The 25,742-nt window shown below is 56.9% G+C and overlaps 1 protein-coding gene across 1 annotated transcript; it reads right to left on the reverse strand.

The window, feature by feature from the left end:
* Positions 1-19,111: 19,111 nt before the first annotated feature.
* On the reverse strand, positions 19,112-20,044 carry LOC130028816 (olfactory receptor 1361-like). Its single transcript, XM_056119662.1, has one exon. The coding sequence runs from the start codon at positions 20,042-20,044 to the stop codon at positions 19,112-19,114; it is 933 nt and encodes a 310-aa protein (XP_055975637.1).
* Positions 20,045-25,742: the final 5,698 nt, after the last annotated feature.

The raw sequence follows: 25,742 nt of genomic DNA on the forward strand, positions 1-25,742 counted from the left end.
TGCTCGACTCCAATCCGAGTAGGCTTGGAGGTCTCGGCCCCGGAACCCGCGTGGCTTTGTCCCTCTGCCAGTACCTTCATGTGTGCGGAGAGTGGTCTCAGCATGGTGGTGGCTGGTCCTGGAGGTCTTCGTCTGCCGGAGCCCCGGTCGGGGCAGGGAGGAAAGCTCGACCCGCTCCCCTCCAAGGGGTCCCGGCGAGGGACACCCAGGCGCGGGGGCAAAAGACTGCACTGTTCTCGTCCGGGATCTGGATTTTATAGTCTCTGAGTCTTGGCCGCTGATGGGATTACAAGGCGCCAGGGGGCCAGGTGGTGGGTGTGACCCCCGCCTACTGGAATTTGGAGGATCTGGGTGGAAGATGCTCGACTCCAATCCGAGTAGGCTTGGAGGTCTCGGCCCCGGAACCCGCGTGGCTTTGTCCCTCTGCCAGTACCTTCATGTGTGCGGAGAGTGGTCTCAGCATGGTGGTGGCTGGTCCTGGAGGTCTTCGTCTGCCGGAGCCCCGGTCGGGGCAGGGAGGAAAGCTCGACCCGCTCCCCTCCAAGGGGTCCCGGCGAGGGACACCCAGGCGCGGGGGCAAAAGACTGCACTGTTCTCGTCCGGGATCTGGATTTTATAGTCTCTGAGTCTTGGCCGCTGATGGGATTACACGGCGCCAGGGGGCCAGGTGGTGGGTGTGACCCCTGCCTACTGGAATTTGGAGGATCTGGGTGGAAGATGCTCGACTCCAATCTGAGTAGGCTTGGAGGTCTCGGCCCCGGAACCCGCGTGGCTTTGTCCCTCTGCCAGTACCTTCATGTGTGCGGAGAGTGGTCTCAGCATGGTGGTGGCTGGTCCTGGAGGTCTTCGTCTGCCGGAGCCCCGGTCGGGGCAGGGAGGAAAGCTCGACCCGCTCCCCTCCAAGGGGTCCCGGCGAGGGACACCCAGGCGCGGGGGCAAAAGACTGCACTGTTCTCGTCCGGGATCTGGATTTTATAGTCTCTGAGTCTTGGCCGCTGATGGGATTACACGGCGCCAGGGGGCCAGGTGGTGGGTGTGACCCCTGCCTACTGGAATTTGGAGGATCTGGGTGGAAGATGCTCGACTCCAATCCGAGTAGGCTTGGAGGTCTCGGCCCCGGAACCCGCGTGGCTTTGTCCCTCTGCCAGTACCTTCATGTGTGCGGAGAGTGGTCTCAGCATGGTGGTGGCTGGTCCTGGAGGTCTTCGTCTGCCGGAGCCCCGGTCGGGGCAGGGAGGAAAGCTCGACCCGCTCCCCTCCAAGGGGTCCCGGCGAGGGACACCCAGGCGCGGGGGCAAAAGACTGCACTGTTCTCGTCCGGGATCTGGATTTTATAGTCTCTGAGTCTTGGCCGCTGATGGGATTACACGGCGCCAGGGGGCCAGGTGGTGGGTGTGACCCCCGCCTACTGGAATTTGGAGGAACTGGGTGGAAGATGCTCGACTCCAATCCGAGTAGGCTTGGAGGTCTCGGCCCCGGAACCCGCGTGGCTTTGTCCCTCTGCCAGTACCTTCATGTGTGCGGAGAGTGAGGAAAGCTCGACCCGCTCCCCTCCAAGGGGTCCCGGCGAGGGACACCCAGGCGCGGGGGCAAAAGACTGCACTGTTCTCGTCCGGGATCTGGATTTTATAGTCTCTGAGTCTTGGCCGCTGATGGGATTACACGGCGCCAGGGGGCCAGGTGGTGGGTGTGACCCCTGCCTACTGGAATTTGGAGGATCTGGGTGGAAGATGCTCGACTCCAATCCGAGTAGGCTTGGAGGTCTCGGCCCCGGAACCCGCGTGGCTTTGTCCCTCTGCCAGTACCTTCATGTGTGCGGAGAGTGGTCTCAGCATGGTGGTGGCTGGTCCTGGAGGTCTTCGTCTGCCGGAGCCCCGGTCGGGGCAGGGAGGAAAGCTCGACCCGCTCCCCTCCAAGGGGTCCCGGCGAGGGACACCCAGGCGCGGGGGCAAAAGACTGCACTGTTCTCGTCCGGGATCTGGATTTTATAGTCTCTGAGTCTTGGCCGCTGATGGGATTACACGGCGCCAGGGGGCCAGGTGGTGGGTGTGACCCCTGCCTACTGGAATTTGGAGGATCTGGGTGGAAGATGCTCGACTCCAATCCGAGTAGGCTTGGAGGTCTCGGCCCCGGAACCCGCGTGGCTTTGTCCCTCTGCCAGTACCTTCATGTGTGCGGAGAGTGGTCTCAGCATGGTGGTGGCTGGTCCTGGAGGTCTTCGTCTGCCGGAGCCCCGGTCGGGGCAGGGAGGAAAGCTCGACCCGCTCCCCTCCAAGGGGTCCCGGCGAGGGACACCCAGGCGCGGGGGCAAAAGACTGCACTGTTCTCGTCCGGGATCTGGATTTTATAGTCTCTGAGTCTTGGCCGCTGATGGGATTACACGGCGCCAGGGGGCCAGGTGGTGGGTGTGACCCCCGCCTACTGGAATTTGGAGGATCTGGGTGGAAGATGCTCGACTCCAATCCGAGTAGGCTTGGAGGTCTCGGCCCCGGAACCCGCGTGGCTTTGTCCCTCTGCCAGTACCTTCATGTGTGCGGAGAGTGGTCTCAGCATGGTGGTGGCTGGTCCTGGAGGTCTTCGTCTGCCGGAGCCCCGGTCGGGGCAGGGAGGAAAGCTCGACCCGCTCCCCTCCAAGGGGTCCCGGCGAGGGACACCCAGGCGCGGGGGCAAAAGACTGCACTGTTCTCGTCCGGGATCTGGATTTTATAGTCTCTGAGTCTTGGCCGCTGATGGGATTACAAGGCGCCAGGGGGCCAGGTGGTGGGTGTGACCCCTGCCTACTGGAATTTGGAGGATCTGGGTGGAAGATGCTCGACTCCAATCCGAGTAGGCTTGGAGGTCTCGGCCCCGGAACCCGCGTGGCTTTGTCCCTCTGCCAGTACCTTCATGTGTGCGGAGAGTGGTCTCAGCATGGTGGTGGCTGGTCCTGGAGGTCTTCGTCTGCCGGAGCCCCGGTCGGGGCAGGGAGGAAAGCTCGACCCGCTCCCCTCCAAGGGGTCCCGGCGAGGGACACCCAGGCGCGGGGGCAAAAGACTGCACTGTTCTCGTCCGGGATCTGGATTTTATAGTCTCTGAGTCTTGGCCGCTGATGGGATTACACGGCGCCAGGGGGCCAGGTGGTGGGTGTGACCCCTGCCTACTGGAATTTGGAGGATCTGGGTGGAAGATGCTCGACTCCAATCCGAGTAGGCTTGGAGGTCTCGGCCCCGGAACCCGCGTGGCTTTGTCCCTCTGCCAGTACCTTCATGTGTGCGGAGAGTGGTCTCAGCATGGTGGTGGCTGGTCCTGGAGGTCTTCGTCTGCCGGAGCCCCGGTCGGGGCAGGGAGGAAAGCTCGACCCGCTCCCCTCCAAGGGGTCCCGGCGAGGGACACCCAGGCGCGGGGGCAAAAGACTGCACTGTTCTCGTCCGGGATCTGGATTTTATAGTCTCTGAGTCTTGGCCGCTGATGGGATTACACGGCGCCAGGGGGCCAGGTGGTGGGTGTGACCCCTGCCTACTGGAATTTGGAGGATCTGGGTGGAAGATGCTCGACTCCAATCCGAGTAGGCTTGGAGGTCTCGGCCCCGGAACCCGCGTGGCTTTGTCCCTCTGCCAGTACCTTCATGTGTGCGGAGAGTGGTCTCAGCATGGTGGTGGCTGGTCCTGGAGGTCTTCGTCTGCCGGAGCCCCGGTCGGGGCAGGGAGGAAAGCTCGACCCGCTCCCCTCCAAGGGGTCCCGGCGAGGGACACCCAAGCGCGGGGGCAAAAGACTGCACTGTTCTCGTCCGGGATCTGGATTTTATAGTCTCTGAGTCTTGGCCGCTGATGGGATTACACGGCGCCAGGGGGCCAGGTGGTGGGTGTGACCCCCGCCTACTGGAATTTGGAGGATCTGGGTGGAAGATGCTCGACTCCAATCCGAGTAGGCTTGGAGGTCTCGGCCCCGGAACCCGCGTGGCTTTGTCCCTCTGCCAGTACCTTCATGTGTGCGGAGAGTGAGGAAAGCTCGACCCGCTCCCCTCCAAGGGGTCCCGGCGAGGGACACCCAGGCGCGGGGGCAAAAGACTGCACTGTTCTCGTCCGGGATCTGGATTTTATAGTCTCTGAGTCTTGGCCGCTGATGGGATTACACGGCGCCAGGGGGCCAGGTGGTGGGTGTGACCCCTGCCTACTGGAATTTGGAGGATCTGGGTGGAAGATGCTCGACTCCAATCCGAGTAGGCTTGGAGGTCTCGGCCCCGGAACCCGCGTGGCTTTGTCCCTCTGCCAGTACCTTCATGTGTGCGGAGAGTGGTCTCAGCATGGTGGTGGCTGGTCCTGGAGGTCTTCGTCTGCCGGAGCCCCGGTCGGGGCAGGGAGGAAAGCTCGACCCGCTCCCCTCCAAGGGGTCCCGGCGAGGGACACCCAGGCGCGGGGGCAAAAGACTGCACTGTTCTCGTCCGGGATCTGGATTTTATAGTCTCTGAGTCTTGGCCGCTGATGGGATTACACGGCGCCAGGGGGCCAGGTGGTGGGTGTGACCCCTGCCTACTGGAATTTGGAGGATCTGGGTGGAAGATGCTCGACTCCAATCCGAGTAGGCTTGGAGGTCTCGGCCCCGGAACCCGCGTGGCTTTGTCCCTCTGCCAGTACCTTCATGTGTGCGGAGAGTGGTCTCAGCATGGTGGTGGCTGGTCCTGGAGGTCTTCGTCTGCCGGAGCCCCGGTCGGGGCAGGGAGGAAAGCTCGACCCGCTCCCCTCCAAGGGGTCCCGGCGAGGGACACCCAGGCGCGGGGGCAAAAGACTGCACTGTTCTCGTCCGGGATCTGGATTTTATAGTCTCTGAGTCTTGGCCGCTGATGGGATTACACGGCGCCAGGGGGCCAGGTGGTGGGTGTGACCCCTGCCTACTGGAATTTGGAGGATCTGGGTGGAAGATGCTCGACTCCAATCCGAGTAGGCTTGGAGGTCTCGGCCCCGGAACCCGTGTGGCTTTGTCCCTCTGCCAGTACCTTCATGTGTGCGGAGAGTGGTCTCAGCATGGTGGTGGCTGGTCCTGGAGGTCTTCGTCTGCCGGAGCCCCGGTCGGGGCAGGGAGGAAAGCTCGACCCGCTCCCCTCCAAGGGGTCCCGGCGAGGGACACCCAGGCGCGGGGGCAAAAGACTGCACTGTTCTCGTCCGGGATCTGGATTTTATAGTCTCTGAGTCTTGGCCGCTGATGGGATTACACGGCGCCAGGGGGCCAGGTGGTGGGTGTGACCCCCGCCTACTGGAATTTGGAGGATCTGGGTGGAAGATGCTCGACTCCAATCCGAGTAGGCTTGGAGGTCTCGGCCCCGGAACCCGCGTGGCTTTGTCCCTCTGCCAGTACCTTCATGTGTGCGGAGAGTGGTCTCAGCATGGTGGTGGCTGGTCCTGGAGGTCTTCGTCTGCCGGAGCCCCGGTCGGGGCAGGGAGGAAAGCTCGACCCGCTCCCCTCCAAGGGGTCCCGGCGAGGGACACCCAGGCGCGGGGGCAAAAGACTGCACTGTTCTCGTCCGGGATCTGGATTTTATAGTCTCTGAGTCTTGGCCGCTGATGGGATTACAAGGCGCCAGGGGGCCAGGTGGTGGGTGTGACCCCCGCCTACTGGAATTTGGAGGATCTGGGTGGAAGATGCTCGACTCCAATCCGAGTAGGCTTGGAGGTCTCGGCCCCGGAACCCGCGTGGCTTTGTCCCTCTGCCAGTACCTTCATGTGTGCGGAGAGTGGTCTCAGCATGGTGGTGGCTGGTCCTGGAGGTCTTCGTCTGCCGGAGCCCCGGTCGGGGCAGGGAGGAAAGCTCGACCCGCTCCCCTCCAAGGGGTCCCGGCGAGGGACACCCAGGCGCGGGGGCAAAAGACTGCACTGTTCTCGTCCGGGATCTGGATTTTATAGTCTCTGAGTCTTGGCCGCTGATGGGATTACACGGCGCCAGGGGGCCAGGTGGTGGGTGTGACCCCTGCCTACTGGAATTTGGAGGATCTGGGTGGAAGATGCTCGACTCCAATCCGAGTAGGCTTGGAGGTCTCGGCCCCGGAACCCGCGTGGCTTTGTCCCTCTGCCAGTACCTTCATGTGTGCGGAGAGTGGTCTCAGCATGGTGGTGGCTGGTCCTGGAGGTCTTCGTCTGCCGGAGCCCCGGTCGGGGCAGGGAGGAAAGCTCGACCCGCTCCCCTCCAAGGGGTCCCGGCGAGGGACACCCAGGCGCGGGGGCAAAAGACTGCACTGTTCTCGTCCGGGATCTGGATTTTATAGTCTCTGAGTCTTGGCCGCTGATGGGATTACACGGCGCCAGGGGGCCAGGTGGTGGGTGTGACCCCTGCCTACTGGAATTTGGAGGATCTGGGTGGAAGATGCTCGACTCCAATCCGAGTAGGCTTGGAGGTCTCGGCCCCGGAACCCGCGTGGCTTTGTCCCTCTGCCAGTACCTTCATGTGTGCGGAGAGTGGTCTCAGCATGGTGGTGGCTGGTCCTGGAGGTCTTCGTCTGCCGGAGCCCCGGTCGGGGCAGGGAGGAAAGCTCGACCCGCTCCCCTCCAAGGGGTCCCGGCGAGGGACACCCAGGCGCGGGGGCAAAAGACTGCACTGTTCTCGTCCGGGATCTGGATTTTATAGTCTCTGAGTCTTGGCCGCTGATGGGATTACACGGCGCCAGGGGGCCAGGTGGTGGGTGTGACCCCCGCCTACTGGAATTTGGAGGAACTGGGTGGAAGATGCTCGACTCCAATCCGAGTAGGCTTGGAGGTCTCGGCCCCGGAACCCGCGTGGCTTTGTCCCTCTGCCAGTACCTTCATGTGTGCGGAGAGTGAGGAAAGCTCGACCCGCTCCCCTCCAAGGGGTCCCGGCGAGGGACACCCAGGCGCGGGGGCAAAAGACTGCACTGTTCTCGTCCGGGATCTGGATTTTATAGTCTCTGAGTCTTGGCCGCTGATGGGATTACACGGCGCCAGGGGGCCAGGTGGTGGGTGTGACCCCTGCCTACTGGAATTTGGAGGATCTGGGTGGAAGATGCTCGACTCCAATCCGAGTAGGCTTGGAGGTCTCGGCCCCGGAACCCGCGTGGCTTTGTCCCTCTGCCAGTACCTTCATGTGTGCGGAGAGTGGTCTCAGCATGGTGGTGGCTGGTCCTGGAGGTCTTCGTCTGCCGGAGCCCCGGTCGGGGCAGGGAGGAAAGCTCGACCCGCTCCCCTCCAAGGGGTCCCGGCGAGGGACACCCAGGCGCGGGGGCAAAAGACTGCACTGTTCTCGTCCGGGATCTGGATTTTATAGTCTCTGAGTCTTGGCCGCTGATGGGATTACACGGCGCCAGGGGGCCAGGTGGTGGGTGTGACCCCTGCCTACTGGAATTTGGAGGATCTGGGTGGAAGATGCTCGACTCCAATCCGAGTAGGCTTGGAGGTCTCGGCCCCGGAACCCGCGTGGCTTTGTCCCTCTGCCAGTACCTTCATGTGTGCGGAGAGTGGTCTCAGCATGGTGGTGGCTGGTCCTGGAGGTCTTCGTCTGCCGGAGCCCCGGTCGGGACAGGGAGGAAAGCTCGACCCGCTCCCCTCCAAGGGGTCCCGGCGAGGGACACCCAGGCGCGGGGGCAAAAGACTGCACTGTTCTCGTCCGGGATCTGGATTTTATAGTCTCTGAGTCTTGGCCGCTGATGGGATTACACGGCGCCAGGGGGCCAGGTGGTGGGTGTGACCCCCGCCTACTGGAATTTGGAGGATCTGGGTGGAAGATGCTCGACTCCAATCCGAGTAGGCTTGGAGGTCTCGGCCCCGGAACCCGCGTGGCTTTGTCCCTCTGCCAGTACCTTCATGTGTGCGGAGAGTGGTCTCAGCATGGTGGTGGCTGGTCCTGGAGGTCTTCGTCTGCCGGAGCCCCGGTCGGGGCAGGGAGGAAAGCTCGACCCGCTCCCCTCCAAGGGGTCCCGGCGAGGGACACCCAGGCGCGGGGGCAAAAGACTGCACTGTTCTCGTCCGGGATCTGGATTTTATAGTCTCTGAGTCTTGGCCGCTGATGGGATTACACGGCGCCAGGGGGCCAGGTGGTGGGTGTGACCCCCGCCTACTGGAATTTGGAGGATCTGGGTGGAAGATGCTCGACTCCAATCCGAGTAGGCTTGGAGGTCTCGGCCCCGGAACCCGCGTGGCTTTGTCCCTCTGCCAGTACCTTCATGTGTGCGGAGAGTGGTCTCAGCATGGTGGTGGCTGGTCCTGGAGGTCTTCGTCTGCCGGAGCCCCGGTCGGGGCAGGGAGGAAAGCTCGACCCGCTCCCCTCCAAGGGGTCCCGGCGAGGGACACCCAGGCGCGGGGGCAAAAGACTGCACTGTTCTCGTCCGGGATCTGGATTTTATAGTCTCTGAGTCTTGGCCGCTGATGGGATTACAAGGCGCCAGGGGGCCAGGTGGTGGGTGTGACCCCTGCCTACTGGAATTTGGAGGATCTGGGTGGAAGATGCTCGACTCCAATCCGAGTAGGCTTGGAGGTCTCGGCCCCGGAACCCGCGTGGCTTTGTCCCTCTGCCAGTACCTTCATGTGTGCGGAGAGTGGTCTCAGCATGGTGGTGGCTGGTCCTGGAGGTCTTCGTCTGCCGGAGCCCCGGTCGGGGCAGGGAGGAAAGCTCGACCCGCTCCCCTCCAAGGGGTCCCGGCGAGGGACACCCAGGCGCGGGGGCAAAAGACTGCACTGTTCTCGTCCGGGATCTGGATTTTATAGTCTCTGAGTCTTGGCCGCTGATGGGATTACACGGCGCCAGGGGGCCAGGTGGTGGGTGTGACCCCTGCCTACTGGAATTTGGAGGATCTGGGTGGAAGATGCTCGACTCCAATCCGAGTAGGCTTGGAGGTCTCGGCCCCGGAACCCGCGTGGCTTTGTCCCTCTGCCAGTACCTTCATGTGTGCGGAGAGTGGTCTCAGCATGGTGGTGGCTGGTCCTGGAGGTCTTCGTCTGCCGGAGCCCCGGTCGGGGCAGGGAGGAAAGCTCGACCCGCTCCCCTCCAAGGGGTCCCGGCGAGGGACACCCAGGCGCGGGGGCAAAAGACTGCACTGTTCTCGTCCGGGATCTGGATTTTATAGTCTCTGAGTCTTGGCCGCTGATGGGATTACACGGCGCCAGGGGGCCAGGTGGTGGGTGTGACCCCTGCCTACTGGAATTTGGAGGATCTGGGTGGAAGATGCTCGACTCCAATCCGAGTAGGCTTGGAGGTCTCGGCCCCGGAACCCGCGTGGCTTTGTCCCTCTGCCAGTACCTTCATGTGTGCGGAGAGTGGTCTCAGCATGGTGGTGGCTGGTCCTGGAGGTCTTCGTCTGCCGGAGCCCCGGTCGGGGCAGGGAGGAAAGCTCGACCCGCTCCCCTCCAAGGGGTCCCGGCGAGGGACACCCAAGCGCGGGGGCAAAAGACTGCACTGTTCTCGTCCGGGATCTGGATTTTATAGTCTCTGAGTCTTGGCCGCTGATGGGATTACACGGCGCCAGGGGGCCAGGTGGTGGGTGTGACCCCCGCCTACTGGAATTTGGAGGATCTGGGTGGAAGATGCTCGACTCCAATCCGAGTAGGCTTGGAGGTCTCGGCCCCGGAACCCGCGTGGCTTTGTCCCTCTGCCAGTACCTTCATGTGTGCGGAGAGTGAGGAAAGCTCGACCCGCTCCCCTCCAAGGGGTCCCGGCGAGGGACACCCAGGCGCGGGGGCAAAAGACTGCACTGTTCTCGTCCGGGATCTGGATTTTATAGTCTCTGAGTCTTGGCCGCTGATGGGATTACACGGCGCCAGGGGGCCAGGTGGTGGGTGTGACCCCTGCCTACTGGAATTTGGAGGATCTGGGTGGAAGATGCTCGACTCCAATCCGAGTAGGCTTGGAGGTCTCGGCCCCGGAACCCGCGTGGCTTTGTCCCTCTGCCAGTACCTTCATGTGTGCGGAGAGTGGTCTCAGCATGGTGGTGGCTGGTCCTGGAGGTCTTCGTCTGCCGGAGCCCCGGTCGGGGCAGGGAGGAAAGCTCGACCCGCTCCCCTCCAAGGGGTCCCGGCGAGGGACACCCAGGCGCGGGGGCAAAAGACTGCACTGTTCTCGTCCGGGATCTGGATTTTATAGTCTCTGAGTCTTGGCCGCTGATGGGATTACACGGCGCCAGGGGGCCAGGTGGTGGGTGTGACCCCTGCCTACTGGAATTTGGAGGATCTGGGTGGAAGATGCTCGACTCCAATCCGAGTAGGCTTGGAGGTCTCGGCCCCGGAACCCGCGTGGCTTTGTCCCTCTGCCAGTACCTTCATGTGTGCGGAGAGTGGTCTCAGCATGGTGGTGGCTGGTCCTGGAGGTCTTCGTCTGCCGGAGCCCCGGTCGGGGCAGGGAGGAAAGCTCGACCCGCTCCCCTCCAAGGGGTCCCGGCGAGGGACACCCAGGCGCGGGGGCAAAAGACTGCACTGTTCTCGTCCGGGATCTGGATTTTATAGTCTCTGAGTCTTGGCCGCTGATGGGATTACACGGCGCCAGGGGGCCAGGTGGTGGGTGTGACCCCTGCCTACTGGAATTTGGAGGATCTGGGTGGAAGATGCTCGACTCCAATCCGAGTAGGCTTGGAGGTCTCGGCCCCGGAACCCGCGTGGCTTTGTCCCTCTGCCAGTACCTTCATGTGTGCGGAGAGTGGTCTCAGCATGGTGGTGGCTGGTCCTGGAGGTCTTCGTCTGCCGGAGCCCCGGTCGGGGCAGGGAGGAAAGCTCGACCCGCTCCCCTCCAAGGGGTCCCGGCGAGGGACACCCAGGCGCGGGGGCAAAAGACTGCACTGTTCTCGTCCGGGATCTGGATTTTATAGTCTCTGAGTCTTGGCCGCTGATGGGATTACACGGCGCCAGGGGGCCAGGTGGTGGGTGTGACCCCTGCCTACTGGAATTTGGAGGATCTGGGTGGAAGATGCTCGACTCCAATCCGAGTAGGCTTGGAGGTCTCGGCCCCGGAACCCGCGTGGCTTTGTCCCTCTGCCAGTACCTTCATGTGTGCGGAGAGTGGTCTCAGCATGGTGGTGGCTGGTCCTGGAGGTCTTCGTCTGCCGGAGCCCCGGTCGGGGCAGGGAGGAAAGCTCGACCCGCTCCCCTCCAAGGGGTCCCGGCGAGGGACACCCAGGCGCGGGGGCAAAAGACTGCACTGTTCTCGTCCGGGATCTGGATTTTATAGTCTCTGAGTCTTGGCCGCTGATGGGATTACACGGCGCCAGGGGGCCAGGTGGTGGGTGTGACCCCTGCCTACTGGAATTTGGAGGATCTGGGTGGAAGATGCTCGACTCCAATCCGAGTAGGCTTGGAGGTCTCGGCCCCGGAACCCGCGTGGCTTTGTCCCTCTGCCAGTACCTTCATGTGTGCGGAGAGTGGTCTCAGCATGGTGGTGGCTTGTCCTGGAGGTCTTCGTCTGCCGGAGCCCCGGTCGGGGCAGGGAGGAAAGCTCGACCCGCTCCCCTCCAAGGGGTCCCGGCGAGGGACACCCAGGCGCGGGGGCAAAAGACTGCACTGTTCTCGTCCGGGATCTGGATTTTATAGTCTCTGAGTCTTGGCCGCTGATGGGATTACACGGCGCCAGGGGGCCAGGTGGTGGGTGTGACCCCTGCCTACTGGAATTTGGAGGATCTGGGTGGAAGATGCTCGACTCCAATCCGAGTAGGCTTGGAGGTCTCGGCCCCGGAACCCGCGTGGCTTTGTCCCTCTGCCAGTACCTTCATGTGTGCGGAGAGTGGTCTCAGCATGGTGGTGGCTGGTCCTGGAGGTCTTCGTCTGCCGGAGCCCCGGTCGGGGCAGGGAGGAAAGCTCGACCCGCTCCCCTCCAAGGGGTCCCGGCGAGGGACACCCAGGCGCGGGGGCAAAAGACTGCACTGTTCTCGTCCGGGATCTGGATTTTATAGTCTCTGAGTCTTGGCCGCTGATGGGATTACACGGCGCCAGGGGGCCAGGTGGTGGGTGTGACCCCTGCCTACTGGAATTTGGAGGATCTGGGTGGAAGATGCTCGACTCCAATCCGAGTAGGCTTGGAGGTCTCGGCCCCGGAACCCGCGTGGCTTTGTCCCTCTGCCAGTACCTTCATGTGTGCGGAGAGTGGTCTCAGCATGGTGGTGGCTGGTCCTGGAGGTCTTCGTCTGCCGGAGCCCCGGTCGGGGCAGGGAGGAAAGCTCGACCCGCTCCCCTCCAAGGGGTCCCGGCGAGGGACACCCAGGCGCGGGGGCAAAAGACTGCACTGTTCTCGTCCGGGATCTGGATTTTATAGTCTCTGAGTCTTGGCCGCTGATGGGATTACACGGCGCCAGGGGGCCAGGTGGTGGGTGTGACCCCTGCCTACTGGAATTTGGAGGATCTGGGTGGAAGATGCTCGACTCCAATCCGAGTAGGCTTGGAGGTCTCGGCCCCGGAACCCGCGTGGCTTTGTCCCTCTGCCAGTACCTTCATGTGTGCGGAGAGTGGTCTCAGCATGGTGGTGGCTGGTCCTGGAGGTCTTCGTCTGCCGGAGCCCCGGTCGGGGCAGGGAGGAAAGCTCGACCCGCTCCCCTCCAAGGGGTCCCGGCGAGGGACACCCAGGCGCGGGGGCAAAAGACTGCACTGTTCTCGTCCGGGATCTGGATTTTATAGTCTCTGAGTCTTGGCCGCTGATGGGATTACACGGCGCCAGGGGGCCAGGTGGTGGGTGTGACCCCCGCCTACTGGAATTTGGAGGATCTGGGTGGAAGATGCTCGACTCCAATCCGAGTAGGCTTGGAGGTCTCGGCCCCGGAACCCGCGTGGCTTTGTCCCTCTGCCAGTACCTTCATGTGTGCGGAGAGTGGTCTCAGCATGGTGGTGGCTGGTCCTGGAGGTCTTCGTCTGCCGGAGCCCCGGTCGGGGCAGGGAGGAAAGCTCGACCCGCTCCCCTCCAAGGGGTCCCGGCGAGGGACACCCAGGCGCGGGGGCAAAAGACTGCACTGTTCTCGTCCGGGATCTGGATTTTATAGTCTCTGAGTCTTGGCCGCTGATGGGATTACAAGGCGCCAGGGGGCCAGGTGGTGGGTGTGACCCCTGCCTACTGGAATTTGGAGGATCTGGGTGGAAGATGCTCGACTCCAATCCGAGTAGGCTTGGAGGTCTCGGCCCCGGAACCCGCGTGGCTTTGTCCCTCTGCCAGTACCTTCATGTGTGCGGAGAGTGGTCTCAGCATGGTGGTGGCTGGTCCTGGAGGTCTTCGTCTGCCGGAGCCCCGGTCGGGGCAGGGAGGAAAGCTCGACCCGCTCCCCTCCAAGGGGTCCCGGCGAGGGACACCCAGGCGCGGGGGCAAAAGACTGCACTGTTCTCGTCCGGGATCTGGATTTTATAGTCTCTGAGTCTTGGCCGCTGATGGGATTACACGGCGCCAGGGGGCCAGGTGGTGGGTGTGACCCCCGCCTACTGGATTTTGGAGGATCTGGGTGGAAGATGCTCGACTCCAATCCGAGTAGGCTTGGAGGTCTCGGCCCCGGAACCCGCGTGGCTTTGTCCCTCTGCCAGTACCTTCATGTGTGCGGAGAGTGGTCTCAGCATGGTGGTGGCTGGTCCTGGAGGTCTTCGTCTGCCGGAGCCCCGGTCGGGGCAGGGAGGAAAGCTCGACCCGCTCCCCTCCAAGTGGTCCCGGCGAGGGACACCCAGGCTCGGGGGCAAAAGACTGCACTGTTCTCGTCCGGGATCTGGATTTTATAGTCTCTGAGTCTTGGCCGCTGATGGGATTACACGGCGCCAGGGGGCCAGGTGGTGGGTGTGACCCCCGCCTACTGGAATTTGGAGGATCTGGGTGGAAGATGCTCGACTCCAATCCGAGTAGGCTTGGAGGTCTCGGCCCCGGAACCCGCGTGGCTTTGTCCCTCTGCCAGTACCTTCATGTGTGCGGAGAGTGGTCTCAGCATGGTGGTGGCTGGTCCTGGAGGTCTTCGTCTGCCGGAGCCCCGGTCGGGGCAGGGAGGAAAGCTCGACCCGCTCCCCTCCAAGGGGTCCCGGCGAGGGACACCCAGGTGCGGGGGCAAAAGACTGCACTGTTCTCGTCCGGGATCTGGATTTTATAGTCTCTGAGTCTTGGCCGCTGATGGGATTACACGGCGCCAGGGGGCCAGGTGGTGGGTGTGACCCCCGCCTACTGGAATTTGGAGGATCTGGGTGGAAGATGCTCGACTCCAATTCGAGTAGGCTTGGAGGTCTCGGCCCCAGAACCTGCGTGGCTTTGTCCCTCTGCCAGTACCTTCATGTGTGCCGAGAGTGCCAGGGTAATATATTTATTATGTAATAGATAATATATTTTCCATAGCTCATTTTGAATATCATGAGAGTTCATGCGTGCGTGATTGTAAATGTAAATTTCTAGATTGTAAATGGTTGGTTTCCAGAGACATCTCTGTATGGCACTAATCCATTTTGGGATTCAACTGGGAGCCTCTGGGCCAGGGCCGTTGGTGCACTAAGATAGCATTCAGAAGCAAATTGTGGGCATGATAGCCAGTCTTCCAGGCAGGTGGTGACCCGGGGAGGGACAGCCCAGGTCCTCTGTCACCATGCGACCTGGAGATTTAGTCCTGAACCCGCATACCTGGGCCTTGCTTTGAAAGCTCTTGGCCACCGAGATTCCATCTGGAGTAGGCGGGGAGACTGCACCTGCTTCATCTGGGGTGCCTCAGTGATATTGGCTTGGTATGGGGCCTGGAGAGATCTCTGGTGCTGTAGTGTCTTCAGGACTTGCTGCTGTATCTCTGGGCCAGGGCTGTTGGTGTGCTAAGATTGTGTCCGGAATCTAATTGTGGGCATAACGGCCAATCTTCTGGGCGGTGGGGGACCTGGGGAAGGACAGCCCGGGTCCTCTGCTGCCATGCAGCCTGGAGATGTAGTCCTGGAGCCTGCATACCTGGGCCTTGCCTGTGGAATCTCTTGGTCACCGGAATTCCATCTGGAGTAGGTGCTGAGACTATACTTGCTCCATCTGGGGTGTCCCGGTGAAAACATTTTTGATCATTTTTTAGCAAATTATTTACAACAAGCTACACAAAATAAATTATTGAGGGTCTGCTATGGGGGCAAGCTAAAGGGAAAGGTGTAATGGTGATAGAATTGGTGTTGGAATATCTAATTTGTGTAGCAAGTCAGAATAAACAAATTTGTAAAAAATTGTTAATAAGTACATTTTTTAAAAAGAAAAAATGGGTCATGTGAGCACTGATGCACAAGTTGTATGAAATGGAAAGACGCGGATGAGGTGATGAGGAGTTGAGACCCACTGCACCATGAGTGAATGGAACTAAGGACAGCATCTCTGTTCTTTGCAGCCATTCAGGACGGCCTTGAATGAGGAACATCACCCAGGTCTCTGAGTTCCTCCTCCTGGGCCTCTCCAAGGACCCTGGGAACAGCAGCTGCTCTTCATTCTCTTCCTGGTTATGTACCTGGTCACAGAATTCCTGGGAAGCTCCAGCAAAGTTGGAGCATCTCCAAGAATGCCTGCCCTCGGGATGGACGCCAAAGACACCAACATGGAGCAAGACCTCCAGAGAGGGACCCCCATGTATGCCCACAATTGGCCTCTCTCCCCCACCTTCACCTCCCCTTCTCCCACACACTCTCGCTCGCTCACTCTCCGTGAATGCTGGAAAGAATCTGGAAGGACTGGTTTGTGTATGTAAAAAATCTCCAAGGGGCAGCCAGGGAGAGGCCCCGGTGGCTCTCCCCTTAGCCACCCACGATTCAGATTGGGCCCCCGGGGCCACTCGCCCAGTCAGGGCAGCCCGGGCCATGGGGCAGATGGTGGATGAAACGATGGCCAAGCCGATTGATTGATCAGACTCTGTTTATTCCATTCTCATCCCTATTTACTCCTGTCTCTCTCTCCTCTCCTGACCCCAGATCTGGAACCTCTTTCTCCTTCTGACTCTGGCTCTGGATCCTAATCTGATCCCCCTCTTACAGTCTAGTTAAATCCCCAAAACCTAGGGATTGGGGCTTACACATAGGTGTGGTCACAATCAATAGGGCTAAAGTTCTTTCTCTCAGGGGATGCTGCTTCTAAGACAGATTCTCTTTCAGCAGGACGACCCACCCAGGGGCATAATCCCATGGATATGTTTCTCCTCTCCTTGTCCAACAAACATAAGCATTCACAATATCAATCATTTTGTATGGACACAGTAATAGATGCATTAAGCTTATAGAATTATTCTCCTGGGGTCATCCTGGTCTCAGACTACAGTGCTCAGACCAGATTAGTCTTGCTATCCCAAGAAGGGTCGTTACTTTTGGATCATGACAGCATTTGTCCATGATCAAGCTCTTAACTTATAGTTAAGAATTGTGGCACTTTGGCCAGGCCCATCTTGAAGCCAGGGTAGCACATAGCTTACCGCTTGCCCTGGTTCCATCCAGTCCCTCGTCGGGACCCTGATTTTGGGGGCACTAGGAAGTGAGGGCAACTGAGGCTTAAGTTGAGAAAGCAGATGCCTGGGAATGAATAATATTCGAAGCCAATTAAAACCCAACAAAAGCATAATATTAATTGTCTTCTTGTGTCTATACAAAAGGATATTGCTTTAAAGTAAACTATTCAAAAGACATAAGGAGAGGAGAAAGGCAATATTAACTTACAATACAAGTTCAGTGTCCTAGAAAGATCTGACCTTACAAATTAACAGAAACTGGGGCTGGAGCGAGATAGCACAGCAGATAGGGCGTTTGCCTTGCATGCGGCCGACCAGGATTCAATTCCCAGCATCCCATATGGTCCCCCTGAGCACCGCCAGGAGTAATTCCTGAGTGCATGAGCCAGGAGTGACCCCTGTGCATAGCTAGGTGTGACCCAAAAACCTAAAAATAAAATTTAAAAAAAATTAACAGAAACTGATTAGGGGAATAAGCTGATTAACTGTTTGGGGAAGAGAGCATAGAGGAGTGGTTACAGATAAACAAAAGAATGGGAGTGATGGGGCTGGAGCGATAGCACAGTGAGTAGGGTGTTTGCCTTGCACGTGGTAGACCCGGGTTCGATTCCCGGGATCCCATATGGTCCCCTGAGCACCGCCAGGAGTAATTCCTGAGTGCAGAGCCAGGAGTAACCCCTGTGCATCGCCGGGTGTGACCAAAAAGCAAAAAAAAAAGAATGGGAGTGACTCGGGAACACTGTGATGGGTGTGACCAGATAAACCTAAGTTCCTTGTGGCAAGGGAGAAAGGACAAATCAATGTTATCCTACACATGTGACCTCCGCGACCATAGAAGACCAGAGATCTCAGATTCACCCTCAGTTTATGACATCATCATCCCACACATGTGCTCCCCTTCCATCCACTCTCTCCCCTCCCCAACCCCCATTCTTTCCCTCCTTTTCTCCTTCCTTTCATGAGATCACCAGTGTTGAGATCACCAGTGTCCTCCATCCACTGCAGATGTTCGAGAGCAGCAGGTCACACCTGGAACTGCTCAGGGCTTACCCTGGCTCTGCACCCAGGGACTGCCCCCTAACAGGGCTCAGGGGACCATATGAGTGTCAGGGATTGAACCCAGGTGGGCCACATGCCAGGAAAGCACCCTCCCCACTGCACTGCCTCTCCAGCACCTCATTTTTGTACTCAATGTCAGACCAGTTATAGAACATCTGTCTTTCTTTCCCTATATTTTTTACATATTCTAATATCCCACTGTCTATCTTTATTGCTGCAAATGCTACTTCTTTATGATAACTACAAACTCAGGTGGCTTGTCAACAAAGTGGATAAAAACCAAATAATTAGGGGTCAGAGCTATAGTACAGTGGAGACGGTGTTTGCCTTACACATGGCCGACCCAGATTCGATCCCTCATGTCCCATATGGTTCCCCGAGCACCCCCAGAAGTAATATCTGAGTGCAGAGTCAGGAGTAAACCCTGAATATCACCAGGTGGGACCCAAAAGGAAAACAAAAACAAATAATTAAGTTGCTAGATCCTTGAGAAAATCACCAAATTTAACATTGCCAAACTGGATGATGAGGAAGAGAACAAGCCTGAAACACAAATTTCATCATTAACTTCAACAAAATAAAAAATAGTTCAGACTACATTGGGATAAAGCAGATTGTTTATATTATGTAACAAAACATGAACAAATGGTACTCATGGATGATTGTGATGAATCAAATAGGAAGGGTTGTTTCTCATGAAATAAATGTCTCAATAGATCTTAAACAGAAAATTCACCATCAGTGAATTTTTTTTTCCAGGATCAAAAACCTTCTAGGAACCCTTTAGATGAGTCCAATGTCCTGTAAGCAGTTGGGGCTATCCTTCCTCCCAAAGTTTGTTATCCAATGACCATTACTAGGAGTGACAAAAGTGAAGGTAGTTCTAAAATAAAACACTAAAAATGATGCAAGACCTCTGCATCACTGTCACTGTCACTGTCCTCCCGTTGTTCATCGATTTGCTCGAGCAGACCCAGTAACGTCTCCATTGGAGACTTTGTTGTTACTGTGTTTGGCATATCGAATACATCATGGGTAGCTTGCCAGGCTCTGCCGTGCAGGCGAGATACTCTCAGTAACTTACCGGGCTCTTCGAGAGGGGCGGAAGAATCGAACTCGGGTCGGCCATGTTGGCTGTGTGCAAGGCAAATGCCCTACTGCTGTGCTATCGCTCCAGCCATAGATTATATATATATATATACATACATATATATGTATGATATATATACATATATATGTCTGATATATATATAATGACCTTCTTAGCAACTGAATAAAGTAAAATTAACAAGACAAGTTACCTACTCAATATTTTAAGGCATTATTGTGAGGAAAACAAAAAGCTCATCGTTGACATTGCAATGGCTTTTGAACTTTAGAACATTTTCTTCTTCAGCAGAACTACTTCCCCTGAACTTAACCCAAACAGGAGTTGAATCCTGAATTCTGATTTGAGGTGTCTCTTTTCACATTGTTGATTGTCAGGCTTCAGTGTTAGCACTGGAAAGTCAGATATTCTGTGAGCATCTGCTGAATCTTTATGCCTTAATAGGCCCCTAAATCATGGCAGATGCTCGGAACTGGAGTTAAGAATGTAAATAGCGGCATGAGGAAATATCTAGCACTAGTAATACGTGCAGAAACCTAGGAGCACGAGAAACATACTTAGACACAGCATGCCTTCTCAGCCTCACCCAGTCAAAGTGGCCTCCTGCTGACCAGGGCCGCCAGGGCACCCTTCATGTCCTTGTTCCGGAGGCTGTAGATGAAGGGGTTCATCATGGGGGTGACCACGGTGTACATCACCGCAGCCACTGTGTCCTTCTGAGCCGTGTGGGAGGACGTGGGACTAAAATACACCCCAATGAGTGTCCCGTAGAACATAGTGACCACAGAGAGGTGGGAGCCGCAGGTGGAGAAAGCCTTCTGCCGGCCTGACTTGGACGGGATCCTCAGCACAGCTGCAAAGATGCAAGTGTAGGAAATCAAGATGCCCATGAAGGGTGTGAAGACAAACAAACTGCCCACAGTGTACACCATCACATTGTTGATGAAGGCGTCGGAGCAGGCCAGCTTGAGCAGGGGGCTGAGGTCGCAGAAGAAGTGAGGGACCCTGTTGTGGGTGCAGAACGAGAGGCGGGTCAGTAATGCTGTGTGGGTCAAGGCGTTCACAAATGCAGCAGCCCAGGACGCCCCCACCAGCAGGCTGCAGAGCTGTGGGGTAACAGACGTGGCATAGTGCAGGGGGTGGCAGATGGCCTCGTAGCGGTCATAGGCCATAGCAGTCAGCAGCAAACTGTCGATATCAGCAAACAAGATGAAGAAGAACGTCTGGGTGAGGCAGCCGGCGTACGGGATCCCCCTGTGCCCTGTGACATGGTTGACCAGCATCTTGGGGATAGTAGTGGTGGTGAAGCAGATGTCCACAGAGGCCAGGTTGGCCAGGAAGAAGTACATGGGGGTGTGGAGCCGGGCGTCAGTGACAATGGCCAAGACAATAAGCAGGTTGCCCAGCCCCGTGACCAGGTACATAACCAGGAAGAGAATGAAGAGCAGCTGCTGCTCCTGGGGGTCCTCGGAGAGGCCCAGGAGGAGGAACTCGGAGAACTGGGTGAGGTTTCCTGCCTCCATGGCCGACCTGGAGCAATGAGAAAGGGAGTAGAGGAGCTGTCTGTGGTGTAGACCTAACCAGGATGAATATGAGCAAAGCAAGCGCCTTCCTCACTCTAAGATCTCTCTGGTCTGTGTTTTGATTTTATAATTTATTTTGATTGCTTCAAGACCCTTAAACTGATGGTCATATCTCACCATTTTAAATTGAATCCTTTCTCTGCACGGACACTGCCTCACACACTCTCACCACCCAGAACTGTGCCCCAGGGCTGCTCATCTGCTTCTATGGGAGCACCAGACATCACATGCTCCACGCCCAGCCTTTGAGTCTGCCTCACTGCTTTGAGATCCACACTCATACATGTGCCCATATGTGCACATACACACACATGCGCATGCACACACGTGCATGCACACACACACGCACACACTTGTATACACACACACACACACTCACACATACCTCCTGGTCCTGCTGACCCACTCACTCATGCAGAGAGGGCAGTGTGGGGTTAAGCACAGACAGCCGACCCCACCTCCGTTTGGTCAAGGTCTGAGTCCTGGAACCCATCCAAGAGTCCGGCCAGACCTTTGCCAGCTCTGCCTTTGAAGAACATGGAGCCAATGTGTGCCTCTGCCGTCCACCTCACCACTGGCCCCTCGATTGTCCTTAGCTAGTGGAGACGCAGGCAGTGTCCAGGCCTCTCTCTGGCCCCGCATCCTGCATCCTGGTGATGCATCTAGCCCCTCTTCTTCCCATCTCACCCCAGGTCCTCTCTTGTCCCACTAAGATGCTGGACCTGCCCCTTCTCTGCTCTCTCTCTCTCTTTTTCTTTTTTTGACTTTTTGAGTCACACCCAGCGATGCTCAGGGGTTACTCCTGGCTCTGCACTCAGGAATCACTCCTAGCAGTGCTTACAGGACCATAAGGGATACTGAGAATCAAACCCAGGTCGGCCGCGTGCAAGGCAGCACCCTACCCGCTGTGCTATCTCTCCAGCCTCTTCTCTGCTCTCTTGGGCTCCAGTTTGCTCCTCTAGTTCACTCTCCACATGGCACGTGCAGGGGAACCAACCTGGTACATCCTTTCTACAATGATGACCTTCCCATCACCCCAACATAGACCTGACATTTCTCTCCTGACTCCTGGCACCTGAGGCCTGACACCCCTCTCAGACACACACCCTACTTCCTGTGTTGGAGGAAGAGGCTCGGAGGACATCCTGAGCCTGGCATCTCTCTCTTGAGTCAAATATTTTCAATTCAGCCACACCAGACCCAGGGTGGGACTCTCACACAGGATTCACACACACACACACACACACACACACACACACACACACACACAGCCCGGGCTTCCTGTTTTACTCTCTGTGTGTCACACAGACCAAAGAGGGCGAGCTGTTTCCTGAAGCCCCACGACTCCCAGGCCCAGGCTTCCTGCCTGTGTGGAGACGCCAGGAGGAGGCCTTCGGCTCTTGCTGGGAGAGTGTCTGGGTTAAGCAGGACGTGGAAGCTCTTGCTTTACAGAGGATCCCAGGGACCCGGCGGAACCTGCTGTACTGCTGCGTCCCCCGTGCCTTGTTAGCACTCCTGTTAATTGTGCTCCACACCCGCCTCTAAGCGGACTGCAGGTCATCTGGGGCTCACCCTCTGCCCCTAAGGACTGGGCTGGACCCTGGATCCCCGGTCACTGAGGGCCTCAGTGAGCGATGCCTGATGCAACCTAGGTTTTGATTGCGCTATCTCAGATCTCACCATCCCCTGGCAGAGAAGACACGGAAGCCCCGTGTCTCACACATGCTCTCATCACCCGGAGCATGTGGCCCCGTGGTAGTCTGACACTGCTTGTCACCCGCATCTAGGGGAGTGTGCCATAGGCATCTCACACAGAGAATCAGGCTCCACACATGGCCTTCGTGTCTGACTCACACTTCTGGGGACCCTGAGGCCCAGGCGCAGCCTGTATGCTGGCTCCCTCAGGGCACGGTTGTCCATGGTCGGCCACACGCTTGTGACCATGACTGTTCTGCCTTTTGCCATCATGAATGGTGCCGCTAAGCACAGCCTGCACAGGCACATGTGTGCAGGCACGTGTCAGAGGAGCAGAGTGGCTAAGTCCTGTGGCCATCCTGTGATTGTTGTGGGAGGAACCTCGGCTCCCTTCACATCCCCCGAGACATTTGTCCCGTTGTGGTTCTCACCCTTCTGGGCTCCTGGGTGTCTCATTGGGTTGTGGTCTGGTTGGTTAGTTGGTTGGTTTGGGGGCCACACTCGAAAGTGCTCAGGGCTGACTCTGGGCTCTGTGCTCAAGGATTACTCCTGGTGGTGCTCAGGGGATCATATGGGATGCTGGGAATCGAACCCGAGTTGGCCACGTGCAAGGCAAATGCCCTACCCACTGTGCTATCGCTCCAGCCCCTAAATTGTTTTTAAAGTCACAGCTAACGGGATTATGAGCAGAAGCTCCTCCTGATCATTTGCCAAACTCCTGGGAGACTGTGGCTGGAGCCACGGCAGCAGCGAGGGCTCTGGGCAGCCGATGGGGGTTAATCTCCGGCATTCCTGAGAGAAAATGTGGATGAAATTCATAGATGCAGTCACAGAACAGAAACAATATTCCATCACCATCCTAGCATATACGCCCCACACTCTTTTGCCATAAGAGGTCGTCTGATGGCTTTCCAGGGACAACCTTATGAGTGTCCTTGGGCCACCTGGGCCACGGCCTTTCATTAGGGAAATTCTAGGAGTCTAATAGAGTATTCGCGTCTGGTTGGTTATTCATCCTTCCATGCTCCAGTTCCCACGACTCGGCATTGGCATCACAAAGCAGAACAACAGACAGCCCAGAGCACAAGGAGTGGCTGTGGCAAAGGCACTGCCCCCCAGAACACGCGTGTTGGGTACATGGCTTAGTGACGTGAGCTAAGCAGAAGGCGATGCCAACTAAACTCCCATGATGCTGAGACCATCCCTAGTCAGCCCAGGTGCCAAGTGAGAAAGACAGCCTGGCCCGACTCTCTCTGCCCGACCGGGAGTGGCAGGAGTCCCTGTGTGACTCAGGGCTGCTGCTCGTGGTGAGCAATTAGGAGACAATGGGCGGAGGACACGAGACACTATTGGGCGACCCCCAACTGTCCTTTTTTTTTTTGGCTGTGCTCAGGGGACTATATGGGATGCTGGGAATCGAACCCGGGTCGGCCGGGTGCAAGGCTAGTGCCCTACCCACTGTGCTATCACTCCAGCCCCTGCCATTGACTTTTATGGACATGCATTTATTTTAAAGCCAAACCTTGCACGATGGCATGGCCAGGATAACCAGAAAGAATCACCTGAGAGTCTCCGCCTCAGGAGGGATAAAAAACACACAGAACCCCTCAGTTACACAGAAAATCACAAGGGGCTTGGGTGGGGAAATCTGCCGGAGAACCCAGTCATTGTGCAGGGGGACAGGAGGGTGGCCCATCGAGCTGCACCAACATCAGCCTTCAGAGCAGGAACTCAGCAGTAGCTGCCCCCAGGCCTATCCCGCAGTCCCTCCAAGCCGAGATCTGTGGGTGTTCAGAGAAGAGCAGGAGAACAATGACCGGGTGGCCAGCCATATGGCAGCTGGCACTTTCAAATGTGACCAGCCTCGCGGACTGATAAACACAGATCTGCATAACAACAATCATAAACAGATGGCAAAACTCAACCCCGAAGTCAGGCACTTCCTGCTCCCGGAAGAAGTTCAGAGTGAATGTCAGGTCCAAAATGCATCATGATGCCGGGAGAAAGGGACTCTCCTTCACTGCTGGTGGGAACGCCGACTGGACAAGACTTTTTGGAAAACAAGATGTACATGCCCCAAAAATCTAGAAATTGAACTTTCCTATGACCCAGCAATACAAGTCCTGGGAATATATCCTGGAGATGCAAAAAACACAGTAGAAATGACATCTGCACTTGTATGTTTATTGCAGCACTGTACACAATAGCCAGAATCTGGAAACAAGCTGAGTTCCCGAGAACAGATGACCGGTTTAAAAAAACTCTGGTTAAAGAAATTCTGGTACATCTACACAATGAAATACTATGCAGCTGTAACAGAGAGAGATGAAGAGAAGAGAGTTGTAACAGAAGAGATGAAATCATGAAATTCGCATATAAGCGGACCGACATGGAGAGTATCATGCTAAGTGAAATGAGTCAGAAAGAGAGGGACATAGAATGACTGCACTAATTTGTGGAATATAAAGTAGCACAATATGAGACTAACACCTAAGGACAGTAGAGCTAAGGACCAGGAGGATCACACCATGGTTTGGAAGCGGCACCACATGTTGGGGGAAAAGACAGTTGGGATGGAAAAGGAACCACTAAGTAAATGATGATTGGAGGGATCACCTGGGATGGGAGATGCATGCTGAAAATAGACCAAGGACCAAACACAATGCCCCCCCCCAGTATCTGTATTTCAAATCATAATGCCCAAATTTGAGAGAGAGTAAGGATTGAACCTGCCACAGAGGCAAGGAGTGGGGTGGAGTGGGGGTGGCGAGTGGGACACTGGGAACAATGGTGGTGGAAAATGCACACTGGTGGAGGGATGGGTGCTCGAGCATTCCGTGACTGAAACACAATCATGCAAGTTTGTAACTGTATCTCATGGTGATCCAATAAAACTTCTTAATTTAAAAAAATGCATCATGAGTTAATTGGAAATAACTTTTAATTAAGCAAATTAAAGTCATTATTTAATAACTCATGAACAAAATATGCTTTAAAATGTTGACACATCTCCTCGCCCGCACGGGGTCCTGACTGTCACGCCCACAATCTGTGTCCAGACGCCATCTCAGCGCATCAGCGGCCTTGATGCAGAGTCACAGCTGTGAATCCCAGAAGAAAGCAGCTCACCGGAGATCTCTCCAGACCCCATACCGAGCCAGTTCCTCTGGGGAACCTCAGATGGAGCAGGTGTGCCCTCTCCAGATGAAACCCCGGAGGCCACGAGCTTCCAGAAGCGAAAACCAGGTATGCGGGTTCAGGGACTAAGACTCCAGTGGCGGTCTCTCCCAGTCTCCCTGCCCGCTTGGGGTCCTGGCTGCCACGCCCACCATCTGCCTCTGGGCACCATCTCAGTGCATCAACAGCCTTGATCCAGAGATTCCCAAATGAATCTCAAATGGATTAGCTCCCTACAGTGATGTCTCTGGACCCCAACCATTTACAATTTTAGAATTCCAGCCACCTCTCATGATATTCATAATAAACAATAGAAAATAAATTATCTAGCATCTACCCCTGGCAGGCAGGTTTGAACTGTGGTGGGAAAATTTGAGTAAACCGTAATGGCCAAAAGTAGAGAGAGTATGGGGGAAACTGTCTGCCAAAGAGGCAGAGGGAGGGCTGGGATGGGTGGGGGGATACTGGGGACATTGGTGATGCAAAATGTGCATGGTGGAGGGATGGGTGTTCAATCATTGTATGACTGAAACTCAAACATTTGTAACTGTATCTAACAGTGATTCAATAAAAAAAAAAAAAGTTTTAAAAAATGTGACAAAACTCAAGTACCATTCAGCATTCACCAAGGGTCTCTGTGAACTCATGGAACAGGAATACTGGCCTGAACAGAAATAAGACTTTTGCATCCTGGACAAGGTTTTAAACACTTGCTAATAGACAATGACAAAGAATCAGGTAGTTCAGGGAATCTAATATTTCTAAA

Source organism: Sorex fumeus, unplaced genomic scaffold, assembly GCF_029834395.1.
Source record: "Sorex fumeus unplaced genomic scaffold, SorFum_2.1 ptg000041l, whole genome shotgun sequence".
Lineage (NCBI taxonomy): Eukaryota > Metazoa > Chordata > Mammalia > Eulipotyphla > Soricidae > Sorex > Sorex fumeus.